Here is a 27,642-nt window from a genome sequence, read left to right as displayed (position 1 = left end):
CGGAATATAGTATTTGAAGATTTTTGTTATATATACACATTAGAGAAGTTAAGTAATTGTGTAATTACAGATTTGATCACTGTCATACCAGTGACAGTGGGCAGTATTCAACTAAATAAGTATATGAGCACAACAACTTCCACTTGCGCAATGGGACCTTTTCCTCCTTCCCTCCCGTTGTGCAAGCTCCACGCTATCCCCAGGTCTGCAGGGGGAGGAGGAGGAAGTCCCATTGTGCAAACGGAAGTTCTTTTGCTCATGCAAGGAGCGAGCACGACACTGAATACGAACGAGTATATACAAGACACATGGCTAAGAAAACAATATTCATAACTTGCCATATTATAAGTCTGCTCTGCTTCCAGGTATTTCTTATACTTATGATTGAGTTTGTCAAAAACAGTGGCAATCACACTCAATGATCCTTTGTCTGGTTCACGTAACACTGCAACAGAAAACACACATGATGAAGTTGGGAAAAAAATTTCTGGTACAGTAAATTCTGCAGATGTCTCTGAAAATTAACAGCTGTATTGACATGACACTCCAAAGCATTTCTCAACAGCTCATCCTACAATAAACTTGTTAGTATCCATAATATTGTTATTCGTAAACTTTCTTATGCTAACTAGATGCCAGAAAAGCATACTTCCCATATGTAACAGGAGAACAGGATAAGTGAGTAAGAGGCCTACTTTTAGAATTACTTTCTTAGAAAGCTTTCCACAAGAAAACTGGAGGCAAAACCTTACTCTGAGAACATACGGAGAGAATAACCATCTTGCAGTCTTTTCTGTGAAGAAGAAAGTCCATCAGTTTTCCTTTGTCTGGTAAGAGATTTACAATAGGCTCAAGTTTCACCTGCAGATTCCAGAGGTAACCTGGATAAAAAAACAAAAACAAATATAGCAAAGATGTTTTCAAAAGGAATCTAAACGTACCACAATAATAAGAACCATCTTCAAGTGGGGCCAGTAAGGCCTTACTTACAGCATCTTTGCCATTATAACATTCTTGTACAAATAAATCGAACCTCTAATATCGGAACAAAATATTCCTTTACCATCATATTATGTACTATACTAAGTCACAATAGTTACCAATTCAGAACTAGTTCTTCATTTAATTCGATACTGTACCAACTCATTTTAGTTTTTTTAGTATCCTAAAATACATGAAGATAGAACTTACTTGTTTGTTTTAAAATAAAATATTATATCTACATAAACTAATGAAAAAAGAAAAGCTTTAACAGCTTCAGACTTGCCTTCACTTGCACTGATGATAATATCAGGCTGAAAGACGATCCAGGATGAAGAATCTAAAAGTTAAACAAAACTCTACAGAAATCTTTGCATCTCTTTTAAGATCTCAGCTGTCTACAAAGTCACTTTAAGAGCTGGATTCAAAGAGCTACACAACTTACTTAATACATGAAAGGGAAATATGGACTTGTTTCTTGAATAGGAGCCCCCACACACACTCCCAGCCTTATCACATGACAAAACTCTTGACACCTGGAGGTTTTATAAGCAATGTGAGGGTCTACTTTTCAAAAGGAAAGCAGTAAGATTTCACTGAGTATATACAAGTCCTTAGATGCACCTAGAATAGCTTGGGGGATCCTGGTGCCTATTAACCACTGTTTTGAAAACAAAATACAAGTCTGAACAATAACATCCTCTCAGGTGATCAGTCTTTAACTGCTTCCCTAGAAGGCTCCTGTATTCTAAGCACCTAGCATAATTGTACAGTAGTTTCACCTTATTTTTTAATCCAAACGAGATGTTACTTTTTTCTCTCTTGGGTACTTGATCAGGTGCTACTGAGCACTTACAGAGTATCTCTAATCCCAGTGGGAAATGAGACAATTGTTTTTTGGAGGGGCTCCTTGGTATCTGCAGGGTTTCAACAGCCGTCAACATAGGGGGGAGAGGTAGGACTGACCTCTAAGGCTATACTTTTATGTACACCTAACTGGGCATAAACCACACTGAACATCTAAGCAAATTTGCAGAGGGTTATGCTGCATGCCAAATATTGCTGTTTTAAACTCTTCAGAGATACACTGCATGTTTCTATTGAAGTATTTTGCTCCCTCCAAACATAAAATGCAACCAGTTTACACACAAGAGAGTCAAGATCTGTGGTTTATTTCAGAACAAAGCAGAAACTGTTGAAGGATACAAAGTTTACAGGGAACCGGAAACTGACTAGTTACAGAAGCTGGACCTGTACAAAGAGAAAGTGGTATTTATTATTCACAACCCAGAAGAGATGAATATATTTTTATAAATATGGTCAGTAGTAATTTATTCCGTATCAATATAGACTGAGGAGTTAAGGCTATAGTCTACAAAGATTAGGCTGAGAGTTTACAGTATTTATTTATAGACTGTACTTATATACCACTTTTTGTCACGAGTGACCTCAAAGCTGTTTACACTACGGTAGCATTTAAAACAGAACAAACCCCAACAGGCTAAGATTTCAACCTTTTAAATATAAAAAACAGATTATGCATTGACTCTTTCTAATGAATTAGCTGCAGTACTACATCATTTGCAGCTAATGCAAAGGTTGACTATTTGTTGCACATGCCCCTGATATCTTCCCTCAAGGGAGCACTTCTATTTTAGAGCTATAGCCATTTCCCCAGGAAACTACAATATATTCTTTTTGGGAAGATAGATTGTTCATTTTCTAAATAGTTAGACCAAAAGTGATTCAGTGGCCTGAATGGAATCTGGAGAAAGTGCCCATGAAATTATGGATAAGGAGCTCCCTCTTCTGCACCATGTTGTGACCTAAACATCAGAATGGAGCCTGCACAGGATGGAATAGATCTTTGCTAGTCTGTTTTGCTTGCAGCACCTGGTCTTCAGACTTTGCCTTGAGACTTCAGCTTCACTCACTGTTGGTGTGTGTGTGGGAAGGACCAAAAAGGAGCTTCTAGTGTGCTTCTATACAGTTGACCCTCATTTCTATACATTGTTGTGCAAGGGTCAGGAAGGAAAGACTAGCCAGCCCCAGAGAGTCACTTCTCATTTCCCAACGCCTTTCAAATCAACTGCTGAATATGAAACTGCCACCAGAATGTCCCACATGGAGCTGAAGCCTACACCAGTGTAGGGAAGACACACAGAAGAAGTGGGAAGCTTCTGATCATGGTCAATCTTGGTCAAGGAATCCGCTAACTCTTTCTGTCCAGGCAATGACAGACATCCACTGTCTAGTTGACACCACCCTAGAAGAGGCACTGCTTGAGAAGGCCACCCTTTTCCCCCATGAACAAGATATTACCTTAAACACGTAGCAAAAGTTAAACAAAAAATCTTATTAAATAAAATAGAAGCTGAAGAAATACATGCACAGTACATTACATTTTCCAGTATCAATTTCTTCATTTAAAAATATGAACAAAAATGATTTGTTCACACTCATATTTGAAACCACAGATCTAGCTATCAACTGTATTTTCAAGCAAGTTTAAAAAATAAAAATAAAAGACTCTTACCCGCCACAGGAATCTGATATGGTTGTATAGATCGAGCTGGAAGTACAAGCTGATGAAGGGTAACGGTGCCGTCAGATTCTCCCTTTAGTTTGATATCAAATATAATAGAGCTCTAAAATTTTAAACAAAAGCGAAGACATTCCCTTGTGATGCATACTGAAACTAGCTCATACGTATATAGACAGATACAAAATGGTGGAGTAGCCTTGTCAAACCTTTGATATCAGGATTGGGAACATTCTTCAGACAGAGGGCCACATTTCCTCATCAGTTACCTTCCAGGGGCCACACGCTAGCAATGACCAGATCAAATAACAAAAACCACATACATGAATACACACTCTATCCACACAAATCCATCCATATAAACAAACCAGTCTTTCCCTCTCCCTCTCTCTCGCTCTCACACACACACACGTCTGGGTGCATGTCAAAATTACAATTTGTCCATCTGACTACCCTAGCAAAATCAATCAATGGGCTACCAGTGACAAACTGTCCTTTGCCTGCATTCACATGTAAAGTTATAGTCATATAGTCCTAATACACATCTACTAATTTCCCCACAATATTGATCACAGTTATTCTGCCTGCAGGTTCCCTTTTCTAATGCGTTTCTCCTCTTATGACCTTGGCTCAACAAGACCCTCCCTGGTTTCATTGCACCCCAATGTGCAGTTCTTGATTTGTTTATCTCCTGTCCTTTTCTAGCATTCTACATTATGATAATTAATGACACTTGCTGGTTTTAAAATAAGTCTACCAGTGACATATTGTGGTGTATTTTTTCCTAGGCTATCAGCAGCTGTTCCTCGGAAAGCAGCTTTATTAATTTCTAAGTGACAGCAGACAGCTGCTTCAAATGATTTTTGAGCACTGGCGAAAACTAATGAGCTGCCGTGAATGGCTTTAGAGGATCACTGAGGGCTGCAGAATGACAGGAAAAAGGAGCAGCAGAGTGGCGAGGTGAGCACCTTTCACAGCTGCAAGTACACTGCAAAAGAGAGCACGACTAAGAAGTAGAGCTTGAGGCTAGAGGCTGGTCAGAATGGCTTCAGGGGCCAAATCTGGCCTACAGACCATAGGTTCCCCTCCTCTGTTTTATACAGTTACATGGCATCACAATTACTCCAAGTGTTAATGTAAAGAAAGACTTCCTTTACTGCAAGGTGGATTCAAAATGAACTGAACTATACACGTTCTCTTTCACTGGAAGCTGTTTTATGGTCTAGAAAACAATGCAGAACTATAAATCCCCATGAAGAATGGACTATTATCACTACATTTAAAAGTCCAGGATAAATCGCGATGTGTCTCCCTGCTGGCATATCAACTATATCTAATTTCTAAAACAAACAAAGCTTTCCCACAACCAGTCATGCTCTTGGATTAAGGTGGGTCTTAAAATATTTTATGAATCTGTATGATAACAATTTGCTTTTGACAAATTGCAACAGCTGTCTCCTGAAATTATTTTATTGCAGCTGGAATATTTGCAAATGCAAGGACAAGATCCAGCACAGCACAAGAGGGCATCTGTTTGTGCAACGCAGCTTTTCCATCCTCCTCTCCCCTTCTCCAGCCCACATAATCTCTTCAAGGGTTGGGGGAACTTCTGGAATAAAATTTTTTTTGGGGGGGGAGTTGAAGGCAGCAGGGCTGAAACCAGAAGCCCCACTTTGCTAGAGGAATTCTAGCACAACTGGGTGAAGATTTCACCCAAGGTCTTATTTTTTCAGGGGCAGGGGGAGATCTGTCGTGCCTACAGCCACAAATTTCACATACCTTCAGTCATGTATATACTCATGATCTCATGATTTAGAAAAGCAGATAAAGGAAGATAAAATGTAAGGCTTAGTTTAGCACTAGATATATAAAACAGAGGAAGTGGTACCTCAGTATCCTGATGATGAACCACCACTAAGTTGTCCACAACATTCAGTGCAAACTTGCCAGTCCTGTATAACTTCAATATATGCAATTTCTTACATGAGCCTTCCCTATGGTCATATTAATCAGAGAGAGAGAGGGGATATTCTTATCAACAACATCATTATTATTTTAGTATTTTTGCTCTTAACAATTAAAGTTAAGAAGAGACAAACTTGCCTTGGTAAATGATAAAGAACCACCTCAGCTCCTGTACTGTTGGATGTCCTTGAGTGATGTCTCAAGTATAGAACGTAAAGTTGCCCATATCTAAGGAGATAAAATTATCCTATTTTGAATGAACACATGAGCAGATTTTAAAGGAAAGGGTGTGGATGAATTTCTAAGGTCTTTTTTTGCATCCATCACAAACTGCACTGTATGTTTATAATGCCTTCTAAAACCTCACAGTAGCATAAGTGGAATCCCTCTTGGCAGATTCACTATTTCCTCTTGGGGAGAGTTAAAAGCTGCATAACTGCTACATTTAAATCAATGCAGAAATAATATTAAAAATGCACCAATCCATGTAACTAATGACAGGAGATACTTCAACAGTGCACATAAAAAAGCACCTCAAGGCCCAGTATTTTTTAATTTAAAAATGTTGGGAGTAAAGCACCAACACATGTTGCAAGTGACCTGATCTGAACCAATGCAGGTTCAGAAAGGCAATCTACTCCTCCTGACTTTTCCTCTAAAGTGTTTGGTGCTTTTGCAAGCATTGTTTCTTGTCTTCCTGTCTTCGTTCTCAGTTAATTAGTAATTGCTGTCTGAGTACAAGTCACATGGCTGCTTCAGCATGTATTACTTTACCTCTTTGTAGTAAACTTTAAGTATCTTTATTCTTTTAACTACCAGTCTTAACAGACCAGTTATTTCTGCACTCTGCAGCAAAACAGATCTACAAAAAACTTTTAACAGAAAGAAAGACGAAATTTAATGATTCAGGGTTGAAAAGCTGAAAGGCATTCCTACCCATAGTAACTAAATAAAGAGAGGAATTGGGTCAGGGTCTATGCCTGTTTCAAACAGTTCTTTTTAAGAAAATGTTTCCATTTTCAGGAGTTCCAGAGGGGAACCCTTCTGGTTGAAAGCACACTGGGCTTTGGTAAACTGCTTTATTATGCACATTTTAAGTTTCTTCTTTTATTGGTTTACTGAAATCAGTGGACTTGGAAAGTAGCTATTATCTATAGCTAGAAACAATCCTCTCTTAGAAAAGGGAATGTTCCACTGTGTCTTTCAGTTCAGTGCAGAGCAAACCAATTGCTTAGTAAGAAGGGGAAAAGTAGAGCCATTCAATGCAATCTGTCCAGATCCTAGGACAAAAATCTGAAGGGAGAAAAATGCCCCACAATAATACTTACATTGTAGCCATAGCAATATCTCTTTCAGAAAGGCTAAGCTTGGATGACTTTGGGGCTGCAGGTAATTCAATTTCAAACTTGGATAGCTTTGACATAGCTCCACCCTAGAAGGACCACATTCAAAAAGTTGCATTTAATTCGAAGTAGTTCCTCTTTGGTTTTCATAAAAATTCTACCAGCCTATAACACTTTCTAGCAGAAACTTGTTTCTTGTCCACCACACAATAAAACAAAGTTTTGGCTTGCAATCCAAAATTTGCAACTTAAAATTTATTTATTTATTTTTTATTTATTTATTAAATTTCTATACCGCCCCATAGCCGAAGCGCTCTGGGCGGTTCACAACAGTCAAACATCAAATACAATAGGCTACATATAAACAATTTAAAACTTTCTTTAAACTTTCTTTAAAACTTTTAAAAAAAAATTCAGCAGAAGACAGTTGTCAACACATACTAAATGTTAAAATATTAAATGTTAAATGTTAAAATGCCTGGGAGAAGAGGAAAGTTTTAACCTGGCGCCGGAAAGATAGCAATGTTGGCGCCAGGCGTACCTCATCAGGGAGATTGTTCCATAGTTCGGGGGCCACCACTGAGAAGGCCCTTTTTCTTGTTGCCACCCTCCGAGCTTCCCTATGAGTAGGTACCCGGAGGAGGGTCTTCGATGTAGAGCGTAGTGTACGGGTAGGTTCATATCGGGGGAGGCGTTCCATCAGGTATTGTGGACCCGTGCCGTATAAGGCTTTATAGGTTAAAACCAGCACTTTGAACCTGGCCCGGAAACATATAGGCAGCCAGTGCAGGCGAGCCAGAATCGGTGTTATATGATCGGAACGCCTAGTCCCTGTTATCAATCTGGCCGCCGCATTTTGTACAAGCTGCAGCTTCCGGACCGTCTTCAAAGGCAGCCCCACGTAGAGCGCATTGCAGTAATCTAACTTTGAGGTTACTAGAGCATGGACAACTGAAGCGAGGTTCTCTCTGTCCAGATAGGGGCGTAGCTGGGCCACCAGCCGGAGTTGGTAAAAAGCATTCCGTGCCACCGAGGCTACCTGAGCCTCAAGTGACAGGGATGGGTCTAAAAGAACTCCCAAGCTGCAAACCTGCTCATTCAGGGGGAGTGTAACCCCATCCAGAACAGGTTGAACATCCACCATCCGGTCAGGAGAAGCACCCACTAACAGCACCTCAGTCTTGTCTGGATTGAGCCTCAGTTTATTAGCTCTCATCCAGTCCATTGTCGCAGTCAGGCGTCGGTTCAGCATATCGACAGTCTCACCTGAAAAAGATGAAAAGGAGAAGTAGAGTTGCGTGTCATCAGCATACTGATGGCAACGCACCCCAAAACTCCTGATGACCGCACCCAACGGCTTCATATAGATATTAAAAAGCATGGGGGACAGAACTGACCCCTGCGGAACCCCATACTGGAGAGCCCAGGGTGCCGAGCAATGTTCCCCAAGCACTACCTTCTGGAGACGGCCCGCCAAGTAGGAGCGGAACCACTGCCAAGCAGTACTGCCAACTCTCAGATCAGCGAGCCTCCCCAAAAGGATACCATGGTCGATGGTATCAAAAGCCGCTGAGAAATCAAGGAGAATCAACAGAGTCACACTCCCCCTGTCTCTCTCTCGACAAAGGTCATCATACAGGGCGACCAAGGCTGTCTCCGTGCCCAAACCCGGCCTGAAATTACACTCCATTTGCTTTTAATGGTCCACAAAAATAGTTTAAGATTGGATGAACTGTTAAGTAAATAACTGACCTATCAGAGGCATCCATTCCGCTACACAATCTTAGAGCACTAACTTTTACTTAAACTAGCACAAATTGGAACTGGAAGATTTCCAAGGGAGTTCTGTCATCTAAAATTCTGATGCTGGCTCTGAATTCCCTCCACCCCACCTATAGTCTTTTCTCTCTTTTCTCAAAATTCATTTGTAGCTGCGACCTGGAATTATTACATTAACTTACCAACACTTCATCTTTAGAAGAAAGAAATTATGTCATGGGGTTAAAACAAAAGTTGTGCATTATGACTGACTTCTCTCAGAAGATTTTTAATGGAGACCTTTCCTTCAACATCTCAACAATTTTAAAAAATCTACAGGTCAAGGCAGGTACAAAAGAATGTCCATCACTTAGTCTTTTCAAACCCAGAAATAATTAGTTATGCTTATCATTTTGGAGGCAGGAGATTTAAGGAAGATCTATCAACAGCCTGATCCATGATGACATAATATATTTGGGATTTAAACTAATTCTATCCAATTTAAAAGCCAATCAACATCTGACATTTTCCCTACATTGGGAGCACATATAGGACATACATTCTCTCTCTATAATGAGGTTCTCTCATTCAGGCATATAAAATAGTTTAAATAATTAATAAAAATTATTGCCATGCCTGGGATGAAAGAACTCTAAGTCAACAAGATTAAATCTGCTTAAAATGTAGTGCAAGAGTGTTGAAAGTTTTAAAGATTTGGATGGCATTCTTCACATTTCATACAACAATAGCATTTGCTGTTGTACAGCAGCATATTCTGTGGTGAACATAAACACAGACTGAAGGGAAGAAGTTGGGGACAGATGGTAGACATATGACAAGAAGCTGAGATTCTCTGCATCTCCCCCTGCAGCCATAAATCTTCCCTTCAGTTGTGACTGTAGGGGTCAGCAACTGGTGGCCACTAATGCAAAACTGGCCCCCTATACTTTGATTCTCCAACTATCATCTCCTAAAGAAAAAAGCATAGATGAAAATGTCACCATACCATTATGACAGGGGGTAGGGATAGAGAGCCCTTTCCCCCACCTCCCAAATGCCCTGCTTCCAAGTTCTATCACATACACACACCCAACTCACTTACAAAACTGCTAAACCAGTTGTTTATCAGGGTACACAAGCAATAAACCCAACTGCCACGTAAAACATAACCCACCTTCACACACATACATACAAATGGAAAGAACTGTATATTTGGAAGCAAATGAAAGGCAAGAAGAATAATATTTATTTTTATATGCCAAATGCAGCACAGTTTTAAAAAGCTCTCTGAGCAACTGAGCAAGACAATGTGGATAATAACACTGGACACTTGATACTACTATATTTATTACCTTGAAATAGAATGGCTGTAGAACATTTCCAAGAACTGTGGTGGAAAGAAGAATTACGGAGCTCTCAGGACAGTACATGTACCAGTTTACATTGATATTTTGACTCTTCAAAAGTTTTAAAGTTCGTTTCTCTGATAACACCTGAAGACAAAGACAAACTCAAATATTTCCAAATATGCAATATATTTTATAGTTGCTAACCCCAAACAATCTTGACATTTGCTCTAGATGGGCAAACTCTCTACTCAGCTGGAGACAAATTAAAACTATCAATCCTCCCCACATCCAAGTACCAGTATGACTCTACTTAAGACAAGGTATCATAAATGGAGAGGGAGAAAGTACAACTGGAATAAGATAAGCCCACAGTAACTATTTAGACAACTTAATTTATTGGTTACAAAATAGAGAAAATTGAGGAGGATTGTGCAAATTGAATTATTTCAATTATTTTGGAAGAAAATAAATATTCCAATTTACTCCAGTACTCCAATTTTAGGGAATATTAATTGGATAAAATTAATGGAAGGTTAGGAAGGAGGTGTGTAAAGATTTGTTGCATTTAAAAAAATTAAATTATAAGTTTGGATATTAGGTTGTCTTATTGAAAAATTGCATTTGTTTAAAATGTATGAATATTGTGATTCTTCTGTATAACTGAATTTATAATAAGCTTTATTAAGAATATTTTGTAAAACAAAAAAACTAATGGCTAAATAAAAGCACAATTCCAGCCCACCCTGTCATGTTATGGTGTGTGTGTGTGTGTGGGGGGGCAGATTAGAATGACACATAGATCCACTCCGCAGCCTCGGCCGACACAGAGGAACACTGCCATGGGGGGGGGGCCACTACAAAGGCTCCAGCTGTGCTCTACTGGGCAGAAAGTGACTACCAGTAGTTGTTCTGCTGGAAGCAGCAAGCAGAAAGTCCCAAATGCAGCATTTAAGGGATGGGGCACTTTAATCCATTGAATCCAAAGCTTCACAGCTTTGCCAGCCTGGATATGGCATAGTGAAACATAAGGAAAGCCCGGCACCTTCCATCCTGGCTGACACAAGTGACAGGGCTTGGGATGCAGTGGTGGATCCACTACTCAGCTTATTCCTGGTCCCGTGATAGGGTTGCTCTCCCAGTGAGGGAGCGTTCTGGGCATGGAATTACTGTTGTAAGGTGTCTAATTAAGATGACTATTGAAAATAAGAGATTTACACAGAATTAAATATAAAGTGCTGTGATTTATAGGTATTTTGTACATTCAAGTAGTAATATATTCAGATTTTCATGTGCTACATTTTTCATGCAGTATTAAATTAGAATATTCTTTACATAAAACCATTCATTTCCTTCTTCACCAATATGTCACTATTAAAGTATGGGAATGAGAAGTTAAATGTCAACTTTGATTTCAAAAGGCAAACACAAAGTTATAGGATTCAATTCATCTGGCACTGAAATGTCACCTAACCTTTAAAACAGAGTGAATTTCACAGAACAATTTATCAGGCTTTTTTTTTAAAAGGACATCCATGTGTTTTTTCTTACCTGATAAAACTCAATTCCTTGATCTGTTATGAAGACAATTTCTGCAGAGCCTGTCCAGCAAAATCCTAAAATGTTGGCATTCTTGGTCTTTTAACAGAAGACAGCATTCAGTTGAAATAGACAAATATGTATACAATTTAATGTAAGGCAGGATTATCATATCTCTTCAGTTCTTGTTTACATGTTTCAGTTCTAGTAGTCAAGCTGGAATCAGGTCCCCAAGGTCCAGAGTTTCACAAGTGCTTTGATGTTGTCATTAAGCTTCCGCACAAATGAGAATTTGTCTCACATTTACTTCAATGGGCAAGTTTTGTATAGGTAAAGGAATGCATTCACAGAAATATTACTAAATTTTTGAATTTACATACAAGGAGTTGTTGGATTGGGGTAAACATATTTTTAGCTCCCAAATTCTTTGAGCTCAGAGACAAAATGTCATTATATACATTCTGTGTGTTTGTCAGTATGCAAGTACAGATATTATAATACCACATAACTCTTGTCAAACATTCTTAAGCTTAGTTTATGGCAAAGAAATAAGAACTAAAACTTACAACCTGATCCTATGCATGCTCGCTCAGAGCAAATTCTACTAAGTTCATTCCCAAGTAAGCCTACAAATGCAATTGAACTATATTGTGTGTTCTGTGGTGGGACATTTGATAACATGGCTATCTGATTTTTAAAAAGGTAATTAAGACACATCTGTAAACACATGCATGTAAAGCAAAGCCATACAATATCAGTGAGTGGCAGTAGCATGCCAAGCAGTACTCTATATCTACTATCTGTGTCAGATGTTCCATTCAAAGACTCATATATAGTACCGTGATTAGGTGCATGAGGAAAGATGGACAAAGCAAAATTAAATAAAATTTAATCCGTTGAATTATTAGGAGACTGAAATACTCTGCATCAGTTACTAGGTTTAAAGGATATAAAAGATAACAGTGAATGCATGTTGCATATTATTCACACTGCCCACTAAGGTTTGGACAAGCAACAACAGGCTTAAACTACAACAGATTGATTAAGCATTAAAAAACACTTCCTAACATGCTGATTTTGTCTAACCAAAAAGGGAGTTCAACAACGGACTATATGTAACCTTGATATTTTCAGGAAACAGTGGCCAGCCATTTGTCAGCGATACTAGAATCAAAGAATACTATGATATAACTTGTGCACTTTTGTAGATGGGCAAGGAAATTCAACAACAACGACAGGAAGATGCTATACTGGACCCGTTCACCATGATTCTAAGGGCTCCTTCACATGATAAGAATTTATCACATGGATGTTTGCTCCATGTAAAAAATGTACCATTGGTATCACCTGAAGGGTGATTTTCTTAGGTAGTCCAACATCACGTGGGATATAGCGCCATCTAGCATCCGAAGGCAAGAATGGATTGAAGTCAAGACCTGGGGCATCGAGCCCCTCCCACTCCAGTTCATTCGTGACGAGACTGAAGTGAGAGACATATCTGAAAAGACATAAAAGGCCAACGGGCCTAACAGCAAGGAAACAGTGTCCCAAAACATGACCCAAAGATCGCAAGCATATTAAACAGGTCCAGATTGGTTTTGACTTGGTAAAAAAGTTTAAATATTATAACACTGAAGAGTAATAAGTGGTAAGGTAGCAAAAAAACCCAAATCCTCCAAAAAGGGAGGGCCGTGATGTTGGACTACCTAAGAAAATCACCCTTCAGGTGATACCAATGGTACATTCCTTAGGTAGTCCGACATCATGTGGGATGTACCAAAGCAGCCCCTAATAGGGAGGGACCGCCTCTTGGCTACTTAGCAGAAATAACCTGTTGTAAAACACACCTCCTGAATGAGGCATCAGCAGAAGCGTAACGGTCTATCTTATAATGTCTTATGAAAGAATTTGGGGTAGACCATACAGCCGCTCTGCAAATCTCTGCTAGAGGAGCATTGGTTGCAAAGGCAGCCATAGTGGCAGCTGACCTAGTGGAATGTGCCGTTATGTTACGAGGCACTGGCAGCTGAAAGGACTCATAGGCTAATGCAATACAGGCACGCAACCAACAAGATAACGTTGAGCTAGACACCTTTTGCCCCAGAGTACGTGGGTGAAAGGATACAAATAAGGAATCCGTTGACTGTATGTCCTGGGTGCGAGACAGGTATGTCTTGAGGGCCCTCCAGACATCTAGCGAGTGCCAGGCCTTCTCGAGCGGATGAACAGGATCTGGACAGAACGAAGGCAAAACAATGTCTTGGTTACAGTGGAACGCCGAAATGACCTTGGGACGGAAGGAAGGATCTATACGTAGTACCACTGAGTCCTTATGGAAAATACAGAGATGGCGGGCCGAGGACAGTGCCCCCAACTCTGAGATTCTTCTCGCCGAGGTGATCGCCACGAGGAACAGGACTTTGAAGGCCAAAAGACGTAAAGGCACAGATCGAAGGGGCTCAAAAGGAGGGCGCTGCAGGGTTTGCAGGACCTTCGATAAACTCCACGAAGGAAAGCGATGACAAACTGCTGGTGACAGTAGGACGGCCCCCTTCAAAAAACGTTTGACCAGTGGGTGTGAACCCATAGGAATAGTAGAAGACGTGACGGAGAGAATAGATGAAATGGTGGCGGCGTGGCGGCGTAAGGTGTTAGGTTTCAGTCCCATCTTCAGGCCTCTATGTAAAAATTGCAGTAGATGTTGAACCTTGGCCTGAGATGGTAGAACGTTTTGAGAGTCACACCAACTAGCGAAGGTAGTCCAGGTGCTCTGGTAGACCCGAGAGGTCGACTGCTTTCGAAACGCGAGAATTGTGTCCACAACTTCCTTAGACAGTCCTGAATGAATCAAATGTCCGCATTCAAATGCCACGCTGTCAGATTGAGCCATTCGGGATCCGGATGCCAAATCGGGCCCTGAGATAGAAGATCTGGTCTGAGTGGCAACCTCCAAGACTCTGTCACTGAAAGGGAGAGCAGGTCGGAGAACCACGGCTGACAAGGCCAGTACGGTGCTATCAGGATCAGATAAGCCCTTTCGCGTCACAGCTTCCTGATGGTCCTGCCCAATAGCGGTATCGGGGGAAAAGCATATAGGAGGCCTGCTGGCCACTGAGTCAACAGTGCATCCATCGATTCCGCATTGTTGTCCAGATACCTGGAGAAGTAGCGAGGTAGCTGGTAATTGTGACTGGATGCAAACAGATCCACCGAGAGGATGCCGAACCGTCGTTGGAGAAGGCTGTACACCATGGGGTGTAGCTTCCATTCTCCCGGGATCACTTGTTGTCTGCTGAGCCAGTCGGCCGCAACGTTTAACACACCTCGGAGATGTTCTGCTCTCAGTGAAAGTAGATGTATTTCGACCCATTGGAAGAGTTGAGACGCTTCCACCTGGAGGCATCGTGACCTGGTGCCCCCTTGTCTGTTCAGATGTGATTTCACACAAGTATTGTCCATGCGAATCAATACGTGGTCCAGAAGGAACAAGGGTTGAAAATGCCGAAGAGCCAGATGGACCGCTCTTAGTTCCAGCCAGTTGATATTGTGACTTGCTTCCGTGTTGGACCACACTCCCTGAACATACTGGGAATTGCAATGGGCCCCCCATCTGGACAGACTGGCATCTGTGGTGAGTATGGTCCTGTCTGGTTCTCGGAACGGGGTTCCCAGTCTGAGATTTTTGGCCGTAGCCCACCAATGGAAAGAGGTCCGCAGAGATGGGTGCAGATGGACCGTACGGTGGTTGGACGTGGCAATGTCCTGTTGGAAAGGGAGTAAGGCCCACTGTAAGGGTCGAGTGTGGTGCCGAGCCCATGGCACAATGTGAATGGTCGAGACAAACATTCCCAGAGCCCTTGCCAGAAGCATTAAGTCCACCCTCGAACGACATGCGAGGTGTAGAGCCATCTGTGTGATGGCCATAATTCGATCTGGTGACAAAAAGACCATGGCCTGCGTGGTGTCTAGAATTGCATCCAAATGTTGTAATCTCTGAGTTGGTAGTAGTTGACTTTTGTCGTAGTTGACCAGCCAACCATGGGTGCGTAGAGCCGTAAGAGCAGAGTGGACATGAAAGAGGGCCAAATCTCTGGAACTCGCTCGAATTAACAGATCGTCCAAGTAAGGATAAATGTGGACTCCCTGGAGGCGGAGATAAGCCACCAGGGTTAGCAGCACTTTGGTGAATACTCGCGGGGCCGACGACAGACCAAAAGGCATTGCTCGATATTGGAAGTGATGGGGGCTGAAGGCAAATCGCAGGAAATGTCTGTGGGTTGGACAGATGGGCACATGAAGGTAAGCTTCTTTGAGATCTACGGAAGCCAGAAAGTCCCCTTCGTGTAGCGCCTCTACAATTGAAGTCAGGGACTCCATCTTGAACCATCGGTATTTCACGAAACGGTTGACAAATTTGAGATCTAGTACCGCCCTCCATGACTGATCTTGCTTGGGAACTGCAAATAGGAGGGAGTAAACCCCTTGTGCTCTCTCCTCCGGTGGTACAGGTTCTATTGCAGCTATGTCGAGAAGATGGGTTATGGCTTCCCGCATGATCCGGCACCTGTCTCGAGCTCTGGGTAGAGTGGATGGAATGAACCTGTCTGGAGGAATCAGCCAAAATTCCAGTTCATAACCATGGAGGAATAGATCTCTGACCCAAGCGACCCGTGTCAGACATAACCAGTGACTTGCAAACATTAGCAATCTGCCCCCCACAGGGAAAGCATCAGTATTGTCTTCGCTGACGAGCTCCCCTGCCATAAGTTGAAGTTGAGGCCCCTTGACTTCCCCTGTTCTGTGCTCTGGCTTGGAAACGTTGCCTGTTCCAGGATCCCCTGGAGGAGCGGAAACCAGAAGATTGAAAGTCGCGGCCTCGCCCTGCAGGCCGCGCTCCTCGAAAGGGCTGAAAGGAGCGATATGGGGTGAAACGTCTGAAAGCCCTACGATCCTCTCTCTTAGAAGTGGCCAATACTGGCCTTCGGCTGTCTTTAGGGTCTACCAAGACCGCCTTGAGGGCTTCGTCTCCGAAGAGTAAAGACCCAGAAAAGGGTGCTCTAGACAAGTTGCCCTTGGCCGTAGAATCAGCGTCCCAGTGCCTGAGCCAAAGGGTACGTTGAGCTACCACCTGTGAGGCTAGAGCTCGCGCGCCCAGCTGGGTGGCATCCAGTGTGGCGTCGGCTACGAAGGCTGCTGTCTTGTGTAATTTTACCAGGCCCTTGTGGAGCTTGACAGGGTCTGGTTCGGGATCATCCAAGAGTTCGTCTAGCGACATCATAGCCGCTCTTGAAAATATGGAAGCTGAAGCAGACGCCTGAATAGTAAAGGCCAGTAGCCTCGTGGTTTTTACGCAAGGCGTAGTCCATGCGGCGTTCAAAGGGGTCCTTTAGTTGTGATTCCCCTTGCTTTGGAAGGAGAGAGCGTGAAACTAAACTGGAGACTGGCTCGTCGATGCCTGGAACAAGCAAGCGATTCATAAAGTCCGGGTCCAGTGCATAGAGCCTTTTGGCCATAATGGAAAAGCGGCGTGCCTGCAGAGGATGATCCAGCTCTTCCTTGGCCAGCTTGCCAATGGGGTCTGGCACAGGAAGGTAATGATCCAAAGATTTTGGAGACTTAAGGACTTTAGCCCCTTTCATGGGGAGAGTGGTAGATTCGGGCTGTGAAGTTTGAAGGCCCAATGTGCCCAAAGCTCTGCGAAATAGCGGAAGAAAGTCGGCTGCATCAAATAGGCGATATGAGGTGTCCTCCTCGAAGTCTGCTTCGTCACTCCACTCATCCCCTTCCGCTTGAAGAGAATAATCTAGGCCCTCCAACCCAGGGATGTCATCTCCAATCCTGCCTCTAGCAACGTCAAATGGGTTGGGCGAGGGGAGTGGTACCACATCAGAACAGCCACATGGGGCTGGGGCACAGGAAGGGTGCTGTTCGCTGTGCTGAGTCAATGGAGCTGTCTGGACTCTCGACTGATCTGAGAAGAGGCTTAGTATATCTTTCAACTGCATCAGGAATTCAGGAGACAACTGCAGTCCTGGTACAGAGGCAGGAAGTTGCCCTGATAGCGGACCAGCAGGCGGTTGTGCTTGTGGAGGAACAGCAACAGTGGGCTCACTGGGCTGGAGCAGCAGGCTAGATTGTGAGTGGCAGACCCCAGGCTGGTCAGGAAAACCCTCGAAGTCATCCTCAGATGACCCAGCTGGAGAGTGAAAGAGTGCTGTCAAGTGCTCTTGGTTAGCAGCTTGAGAATGTGGCACAGAAATGTAATGCGTGTTTTTGGTGGCACTGTGGCGAGACAGGTGTTTAGTTTTAGCCACGGCCTTGGAGTGCAGCCTGGGCAGTTTTTGATTTGCAGACTTATGATGCGAGGACTTGCAGGGTCTCTTAGCCGCTGCTGAATGTGCATCTGAGTGTTGATCTGCCATTCTGAGCGCCCAGCAATGCTATACCAACACACGCACAGAGGTGGGAGGTGTGGTGTGGCAAGGGACTTTCACCACCACACGGTATATATAACACCAACACACGCACAGAGGTGGTGGGTGTGGTGGAGTACTATCACCAACACACGCACAGAGGTGGGGGGGTGCGGTGTGGCGTACAGTTCCAATATGCAGCTGCAGCGCAGATAATTTCAAGGTGCAGTCCGAATATGCAGTTGCTGTGCAGAGGCACTTGTTGTAAAAATAAGTCCTACAGGCACTTGGATAGCCTGACTAAATAACTGTACGAACAATTGAAGGAGAACAGAAAGGGCGGGAAAAATGGGCAGATCAAAATGGCACCCACGAAAAAGGGCGGGAATTTCAATCAAAATGGCGGCCGGGAAGAAGGCACAATGGTGGGCAGGCAAGGGTTCCTGGTGCTTTAGAAGGCCTGTAACGGCCGCGGCAGTAGTCAGGCAGACAGATAGGGGAGGAGGAGCAAGGGTGAGCTCCAAGCGCAGCGTATAAACGATGACGCTCTTTAAATGTGAAAAAGGCTGGAGGGGGGTTCTCCCACGGCCACCTGAAGAGCATCAAGGCAGAAAGAGGCTAGCAGAGGAGCCGCAAAGGCAAGCTCCAACTGCCCCTTGCCGAGGGAGGCCACCGCCTATCACTTCAGCCCAATAGCAGCCCCCGCCAAAAAAGTAGAAGTTAAAGGAGCCACAGCCGCGGCTCCTGACAAAATGAGTGAAAGCTCTAGGCAAAAATCAGGCAAAAAAGGCAGCAGCCTTTCGCCGCAGCCCCAAGCAGACGCCGCTGAAAAAGCAGATATGAAAGGAGCTGCAGCCGCGGCTCCCAGCGAGGTAAAAAGCGAGAAAAGACAGCCACCGCCTGGAGGAGGCGGCGGCAAGGCAGGGGAAGGGCTGACGAGAGAGCCGCAGCTGCAGCTCTCAGGGCTCGTCCCAAAAGAGAGGGGAGCCCAATAAAATTAGACGTCACCTACGGTGGGGAGATGTCGAAAAGGAAAAAATACTAAAACAGTGGCTGAAAAGACAGCCGCAGCCGCGGCTCTCAGGGAAGGCTCGTCTCTTGAAGACGGGAGCCAAAAGGGAAAACAGCAGCCGCCGGATTCCGTCAAAGAGGAAAAAATACTAAAACACTGGCTGAAAAGAGAGCTGCAGCCGCGGCTCTCAAGGAAGGTTCGTCTCTGGGAGACGGGAGCCAAAAGGGAAAACAGCAGCCGCCGGATTCCTCAGCAAAAGGACCAAAAGGGGGAAACAAAGTGAGGTAAAAATAAAAATCCCCCCCCAAAAATAAGGTCCCAGACAATATAAAAAGAGGGTGAGGGAGAGAAGAAACAAGAATTTTGACAGTCCCACACGCTCAAACTTAGCTACAGTAGAAGATCCAAACGTCTCGAACGAAGGAAGGCAAGAATGAACTGGAGTGGGAGGGGCTCGATGCCCCAGGTCTTGACTTCGATCCATTCTTGCCTTCGGATGCTAGATGGCGCTATATCCCACGTGATGTCGGACTACCTAAGGAAAACTGCATGTACAGAAGCACAGCTGAGACAATCCTCCCCATACATTCAAGAACATGAGGTGAGCCATGGGACAGAATGGGCCAGCACTCCACTGCCCCCCAGCATGCATATAAAGGGACCGAATACACATATATGCATCAGTACTCACATAGAGTCCTTTCTCAGGCACACTGAATGTATAAGAAATGGCTGCTGACTGAATTGGGGTGGGTGGGGATTACAATGTTTATATTGTTATTTCATGGCATTTCAAATGTCAAATTCTTCCTAAACTATTCTTAAATCATACAAAATTGTGGATAGGTATTGAAGCAGGAGATTCTCTTCCCCGTCCACTGAATATTTTGTACCTTTCCCCCATACTGCATGTTGCCTGGAACCACCTACCTAATCCATTTTAAAAATGCTCTCTGGGTCTTTGGAGTAAATGGCAATGTAAACTTCTTTCCTTACTATCTCCTTTGACCCATTACCCTTTCTTCCTACTTCCCAGGCCTTGGACAGGGACGCCCTTTCAGATTTGCTTACTCAAGCTGGCCTATCTCAATTGTGTGACTTCTTTTCACGGGGCACCCCTCTATCGGAGCAGCAGCTAATGGAATGATTGCAGGGATTTAGAATCAATTGGCTAGTGTGTGCCAAATCAGCTCTTTTATTGCACATCCCGAGATTCGGACATGGGGCTCCAGGCCCCTCAAGCCATTCAAAAAACTACTATGTGAATTCATGGGCTCAAGTAGGGAGATGGTTTCCAGACTGTATTCCTTACTGGTAAGTGTACTATTCTTCCCCTTTGGAACCCTCCGTGCTGCCTGGGAGTCAAATGTGGAACTCAACATAGACCCTTCCCAGTGGAATAAGATGTGGACTTCACGCCCCTCCGTTTAGTCTCCACCAATGTTTGTGAGAACACGTTAAAAGTCATTCACTGGTGGTTTTTAACCCCAGTGAGATTGACCAATATTATTCATTTAAATTCTCCTCTGTGTTGGCAGGATTGTGGGGATCAGGGTACTTATTATCATATGATTTGGAGCTGCCAATATATTTTTGAGTTTTGGTGCATGGTTATTAGAGAAATTAGTTTTATTATTGGACAGAAAGTTATGCTTTCTATATTTGCTTTCTATTTTTGTTGACTGTAATTCAGAATTACCTTATAAGGAACTAATTATTTATTTGTTAGCTGCTGCATGATTGACTGTAGCTCAGGGCTGGAAAGATGCCTCTTCTGTTTTATTGGACACCTGGTTTCAACAAACCCTTTTCCTTGCTGTTGCTGAAAAACTAGCATATCACCTTAAGAAGCTTAAAGGTTTGGCAGACCTGATGGACTTTGCTGCCATATGGTGGCCTTTTATGACATAGATGGAAAGGCAAACACATGGATGGACAGTTCTAACAAAGTATGTCTTTATTTGGTTCTCCTGATGATCGGTATCTGTCAGTTCCTCTTTCTATATAATACATTCCATTTTATTTCATCTCTCAACCCCCTCAGGTCTATTTCATGTTTCCTGTTTATAATCTGATCTCCTCCTCATCCTGTTAATAGTATTATTTCAATTCCGTTTCATCCATCCGATTAAGATTTATGTTATTTTTATATGTTGTATCTATTTTCCTTTCTTGGTCTGTAATGTATGATATTTCAAATAAAGGTTGTTTATAAAAAATAAAAATATCAGTATTAAGGACAATTTAAAAAAGAAAGAAAATGGCTGCTGAGTATGTTAGTATGGTTATGACATCCACTCCTTTAACAAACCGTGGGGGGCAGCGGTTTCATCTGAACGCCCCCTATTGTGTCTGTTTCACTTGTGTAAATGTGATGGTGTAGAAAGCACTGTCTGGAAGTGATATTCTGTTGAAAGTTCTGGTGTGAATCACTCCAAGGTCATATTAAGAAAAAAAATACCATAGTCTCAAATGATCAGACTCAGAAGGAATTGTAGCAATGTATCTGATTTTGATAAACAGGTTAAATTTTTAATTGAAGAACCTCAGCCCCACAGATATCCCAAAAGAAATTTGAAACAAGCCACATATAAGGTCAGGGGGATGGAAAGAAAATATTTGTTTAAATGTAAAGTGAAAAAACAGCAGGAATCTAGAATGTTAATACCTTTGACTTATGATGGCTATAATGGTTCTATACAGAAAACCATACAAGTACTGGCATCTACTGGGATGTGAAGTAAAACCTTTATTTGTGCATAAACGTGCAAGCAATTTAAAAGATCTATTAGCACACAGCAATCTTATGCAAAGCAGAGATGATACTAATGGACTTAAATTACACCAGAAAGTTAAAGGCAGTTTCCCATGCAGTCATGGCAGTGTTTGTAACAATTGTGCATTTTAAGGAATTTGTCAATTGCAAATCTGATAGAAAGTAATTCCTGCAGAATTTTTATAACTATAATGCTAAAGGAGTAATATATGTGGCACAGTGCCCCTGTAAACTTATGTATGTAGGCATGACAACGAGAAAAATAAAAATGAGTGTGAACATAAAAGCTGCATTAGGAACCACAGGATGCACGCACACATGGTAAGGCATTTCATCGAACATGGACATTCGGATAAAGACTTAAAAGTTTTGGACCCAGGAATGAATTTCTGGATCAGGAAAACAACCTGAGAGTAAGCTAAGGAGATAACATTTTTGGAACTTTACCCTGAAGATATGGATGCCAGGTGGTTTAAATAAGGATTTGAAGTGGTCTTCTGTACTGTAGTTAATATGGAATTTGGCTGATATCTGTATGACAATGAGCTTTCTGTATACTTAACAATTGACCAACGTGGTTATTTCAATATTGATAATTTTCATGTATTTATTTGATTTGGATAGCACCTTGGAAGGGGTTAATTGTTATGTATATGACCAACAATTGTGGGAGGATCTGATACAAACTGATCTCACTGATGTTTTAACTTTTTTCAAAATTTATCCATTAAAACTTTGGATCTCAATAGTTGCCCTTACGCATGGCTTCTTTATAAGATGTATTCATTATGGAATTGGACTGTAAAGGTGTAAGTACCTTATATTAGATTGGCTTTATATTAAACGATTAGCTACATCATTTCTATAATTTAGAATTTTTTAAATCTTAATGTAGGATTTGTGGCATTCCACATTAGTCTGTTACATATATTGCTTCATTTGAAATGATTTTTTTTTCAAAAGTCTGCATTAGCTATAATATATTGTTGTTAAAATGTTTTTTCCTTTTGAAGTACTAGCCAATACTATTTGTATTTTTATGTAAGATTTTATGCAGTTGGCCACTGAGGAAGACAGGCTGTTGAAATGTGTCTGGCAAAAGGAGCACTTTTTAAAAATATGTATTTGTCTCATTAACTGGTTATATAAGAGCCTTTGGAATAAGTATTTAAAGTTTGCTTTTATTGTTTGGTATATTAAAATTCTTACATTTGTTTATTATTTATCCTTAACTCTTTTTTGCTCACCCAGACATCACAGCAGTTTTTCTGATAAGCTGTTTGCAAAGAGTTAGTGGTTTCCACAATCCAGACAGGTGGATATATTGCAAAATTGGATTTTGGAGAATTACAGAAAGAGTTGATTCACATCATTATGTACATTAGCATAGTGAGCTAGCTTTTTCAAGATAGGATAGCTGTACATTTATATTCCATTGTCATCAACATTTCAGAGCAGATTACTACACTACTAAATGGAAAGAAAAACTGCACTTCAATAGGTAGATTATTTGTGTTGCAGTCTCAGGAAGTGGCTAGGTACTTTCCATAATAAGCAAAAGAGGTCCCTAGAAAAGGAGGAGTCTGCCTCTTAAAATAGGATTTAGGGGTTTTAATACTTCCAGCTAAGACATTTGATCCACTAGTCTATTGGACACTTAGATGAACAATATTTTCCCTCCTCATCTGATGTTTGTAGAATCAGAGCAACTGGTTCAAACCTTGCTGATGGCCAAACATTCTTTTTAAAGACCACAGTATTGATTAGAGCTAGAACCTAAAGCATTTTGAAGACTAACAATGGCATGTTTCCAAGAAAAGTGAGATGACGCATTGTTCATGTCATTTTTAAACGTTTTTCCTAAACCACCACATTGCAGGTTAATAGAGGTTAAATATATTAACGATTTCTTCAAAAGAGTTAAAATGGAAATAGACTGCCTTCAAGTCGATTCCGACTTATGGCCACCCTATGAATAGGGTTTTCATGGTAAGCAGTATTCAGAGGAGGTTTACCATTGCCTTCCTCTGAGGCTGAGAGGCAGTGACTAGCCCAAGGTCACCCAGTGAGCTTCATGGCTTGTGTGGGGATTCAAACCCTGGCCTCCCAGGTCATAGTCCAACACCTTAACCACTACACCACACTGGAACTCAGTATATATTTAAATGTACCTTGCATTCTTGACTATATTCTATTTGTGGGCTGTCTGGAATGAAGTTCAGGAAGTCCTGGAACCACAAGAAAAAAAGAAATTAAGAAAAAGTTTGCAAGCTGATCCTATATAGAGTTAGACACCTGTAATTGCATTGAATTCAACCAGCTTAGGCATGCCTAACTCTGCACAGAATCAAACTATTACCTCTGTCTTCATTATACATTAAGACAGTAATCTGAGAGTTTCTTTTCTAAATTCCCACTTTCTACCTAAGTACATCTTAATCTTTATCTAGCTCTGGAATGCAATATGGTTCCAGAGTATGTGGAAATGGGGAAAAAATATTTACAGAAAAAGTTATAGTGAGAGATAATATTGTACATTTATAATGGGTTCTCTGGATGCTTTTTTTGAAAAAATAAAACAAATTTACTATAAGCCTGCCCCTGAGTCCATCTGCAGCTCTGGAAGCAAGAGCATGGAATCTGGTCTATGACATCAACCACCAAGAACAAGAGAAACGGCCATGAATACCTGCACATGCCCCTAATATAGTGTAGCTTTTTGTGTATTGTAATGTAAGCTGCTCTGGTAGCCAATCTTGGTTCAAAGTAGAGGTATAAATATAATAAATAAAACCAAGTAAGTTCAGCTTGATCAAATTTCTTTAATCTACTTTTCCCAGGTTATTTCTAACTCATGGTGACTGTCTTAACGTTATCAGCTATTCTATCTAAATATTGAATCAAATGGGCTGTATTTCACTGTACTTGAACATACCCGTTTTTACCTTGCACCTTTTGGTTTAAGAAATTTCTTACCACATTCTTTGATGTTCTCTGGACAGCCAATATTTTGTTCCCCAAAGAAAATTTGATGCACTTCACCTCCCCCTTGTCTTCCATTCTATAAAACAGAGAATTACTAGTGGAATTCCTTGCTGTTCTTTTACAGTACAACATTATACATGTATTTTCAAAAGCAAGTTCAAATACATTCAGTAGGAATTACTCCTAGGTAAGTCATGCCAGGTCAAAAAACCAAACAGAAAACAGTTAATAGACAACATGCCGGTCATGTGAGTGTTGAGGAAGGTCAAGTAACCTGCAAAGTTCCTGGTACATATACATTCCCCCCCCAAGTCTTTATTCCGGATGAAAGGTACTAGTCCCCCTGCAATAGTATCCACCACAGTGATTTCATGTTTCTTATAAGAATGAAAGGCAGCCATTTATATACCAGGAAGAAAATTAAAAGATGCACTTGAGAAAAGCTTTGAGAAAGGGACTAAAACTAAGTCCTGTCCCTACTCACCCTGGTATATGAGAGAGAAAATGTTTGATTCCAAGATAAAACCAAGGCATCTGCTATATTGAAACAGACAGCATCTTTTATGCTTCTTTTGGGGTTTGCTTTTTGTTTAAGTTTTTCACAAAACTCTATTAACAAATAGCAGCAGTTGAAATTTCTTCAGTCTTAAGACAAAAAGGCAAGGAACTCCTTACCCCATATGTCCCTAGCTGATCACTGGGGTCACTTGGGGGATTGCTATTAGGGGTCCTCCATAGACTAGAAGCAAGACTCATGTCAATTAGGAGTCGTGTCTTCAGTGTAGTGGGCCCAATTCTATACTCCCTTCCCATTAGAAATCAGGCACGTATCATGCCTGCTAAGTTTCAGATGCCAGGTTATTTCATGAAGCCTTCTCACTTTGAATGCTGTTCTAATGATGGTTTAATTTATGTTTTAAATGTTGTATTTTATATGTTCTATTTGTACTGTAAACCAATACTATGAGGATTCCAGTTGTAAAATTGCAAAACAACACCAATGCTATAAGCACATAGCTGGAAAATCAGAGAGAGAGAGAGAGGGAGAGGCTCTCAGAATGAGGGAAGGGGGGTAAAAAAAAATCCCAGCAAAATAATACAGTGTGACCACCACTATTACAAATCACTCAAGAGACAAACAGGATTAAATAATGCTGTATAAAACAACAGGGAGAAAGTGTTGCATGTTGTGTTTATTTTTACTGTAAACTGCTTTGAGACACAGTGAAAAGTATAAATCCCTTAAATAAAATAAAATCAATAAATAAAATGGTCAGGTTTGTTCCCACAATTGTAGAAGTCTAGACTGCTTATTTGATCCTATAGAATTCAAAGAAATCTAGCCCATGAGAACTGGGCCAGCCAGTATATAGTAAGAGCCTTACTCCAGGATCTATTTTGTGGTCATACTCAACAGCGACAAAGAAAACACACTTAGAAACTGGTTTTACACAATTATAATTCCAGATGTAAGTATCATTTTAAAAGAGGTCAGATGCAGTAGGCTGTACATATTTCCAAAAAGTTGTAAGTTTTGTATATTAAATGAATCAATGGCCTTATCCAGTTACAGAAATCAGCTTTTGCAAAGAAATGTTCAATTCTCTCTTACAAGAAACAGAAGAGTTTTGTTCAATATATCAAGCTCGAATTTTGGGTACCACAATGTAGCATTAAAGCTTAACTCTCATGCTTGGGACTACTCCTGTGAAAATTTAGTTGAGAAACCACAACACCAAGCATACAACTTTATCCAGCTCTCTTGCAGGCAAAAGGGGATCTTCCCAGGAAGCAGTAGAGGCAGAGGTTTCTGATAGCATAGACCACAATTACTGCTCCATTCTGTACAGCAGGTTTAGGACTGACCTCACATTTTCAGACACTATTTCAAGCACTGACTGGCATATCCTAAAACAGAAATACTCAAATTGATATATATTTCACATGGAGCTAAAATCCCAATAAATTTTGATTTTACATCTTTTAAGGATTAAAATATTCTACCCCTATAGTTGCACAAAAAATTCAGTGTAATCTAATTTTGTGTCCTTGTAGCTCAGGACACAAGATGCAAACAACTAACAAATGTTCAGTTGTGTTCAACTCGAGTGATTTTGAGACACACACTTGGTATAACATAATGCTAAAACAATGGTTTTGCATTATGTGCATGAGACTGTTTCCCTTTCCTCCTCCAATGCAACCATGAGGACTGGAGTATCCATTTTAAACTAACAGAAATCTTTTGATTCATCTAAACAGAGAATTGTACACACATTTTAGGATCAGACACCATGGTTCAATCTTGACTTACTTGGACAAAGCAAAGTCACTATTTGTCCTGGCTCAGATGAAACGACAAACTGCAGTTAGTGTAAAATGAAAGCAGTTGCTTCCAGTCTTTCAACCACACTAGAGGAGCAGAGTGGAGAAGGGAGCATATGAGCCTTAAGTTCAAACCCTTCTATAATAAACTGAGTGTACTTTTCAATAAAGTTAGTTTTGTTTTCTGTGTCCTGTGAAAGGGAAAAATATAGTCCTTTGGACGGTGTGACACACCTGTACTTGCACAAACTACAATAGGAGAGAACAAGCTATCAAGAGAGCACTTACGTTACCTGAATGAGATGGAATTGCGCTCTTCCAAGCCTTTAACTACAACCCCAGTAGCTCCACCAGATCGAACAGCAAAAACCTAAATAATGAAAAAGTTAAGATCTAGATGCAGTTTCAGTCTAGATAGAGCGTTACTTTGAAAGTTATCAACGTCCAAATCAACATAATTTGTTTTTAGTAAAACTCTCAATTTTAATTATCATTGTAGTCTAATTTGATGCATTACTAATTTGAAAACTGATACAACTATTTTATTTCAAAACTTAAAGGGCCAGTTCACATCATTTCTTCTAAATGCAAATAATAGCAGTTCCTCCTTGGCCACTTGCCTGCCTCTCATGATCTCTCCCCAGCTTGGGCAATGTG

General features: G+C 41.4%; 1 protein-coding gene across 1 annotated transcript in view; it reads right to left on the bottom strand.

Annotated features, from left to right (window-relative positions):
• Positions 1-27,642, bottom strand: part of RMC1 (regulator of MON1-CCZ1) — a 69,223-nt gene that overhangs the window by 21,107 nt on the left and 20,474 nt on the right. Inside the window, exons 2-14 of the mRNA XM_061597003.1 lie at positions 27,279-27,355; positions 24,652-24,736; positions 23,847-23,903; positions 11,487-11,573; positions 9,942-10,082; positions 6,817-6,920; positions 5,627-5,716; positions 5,412-5,517; positions 3,518-3,629; positions 2,188-2,232; positions 1,268-1,321; positions 753-881; positions 339-445 (exon numbers count right to left, since the gene is read on the bottom strand). Of these exons, the coding sequence (XP_061452987.1) occupies positions 339-445; positions 753-881; positions 1,268-1,321; positions 2,188-2,232; positions 3,518-3,629; positions 5,412-5,517; positions 5,627-5,716; positions 6,817-6,920; positions 9,942-10,082; positions 11,487-11,573; positions 23,847-23,903; positions 24,652-24,736; positions 27,279-27,355 (1,194 nt within the window). The remainder of the gene's footprint in view (positions 1-338; positions 446-752; positions 882-1,267; positions 1,322-2,187; positions 2,233-3,517; positions 3,630-5,411; positions 5,518-5,626; positions 5,717-6,816; positions 6,921-9,941; positions 10,083-11,486; positions 11,574-23,846; positions 23,904-24,651; positions 24,737-27,278; positions 27,356-27,642) is intronic.

Source organism: Rhineura floridana, chromosome 1 (genome assembly GCF_030035675.1).
Source record: "Rhineura floridana isolate rRhiFlo1 chromosome 1, rRhiFlo1.hap2, whole genome shotgun sequence".
In the NCBI taxonomy this organism is placed as follows: Eukaryota; Metazoa; Chordata; class Lepidosauria; order Squamata; family Rhineuridae; genus Rhineura; species Rhineura floridana.
Note: the sequence above shows the minus strand (reverse complement) of the source record. Positions and strands in the feature narration are given on the sequence as shown.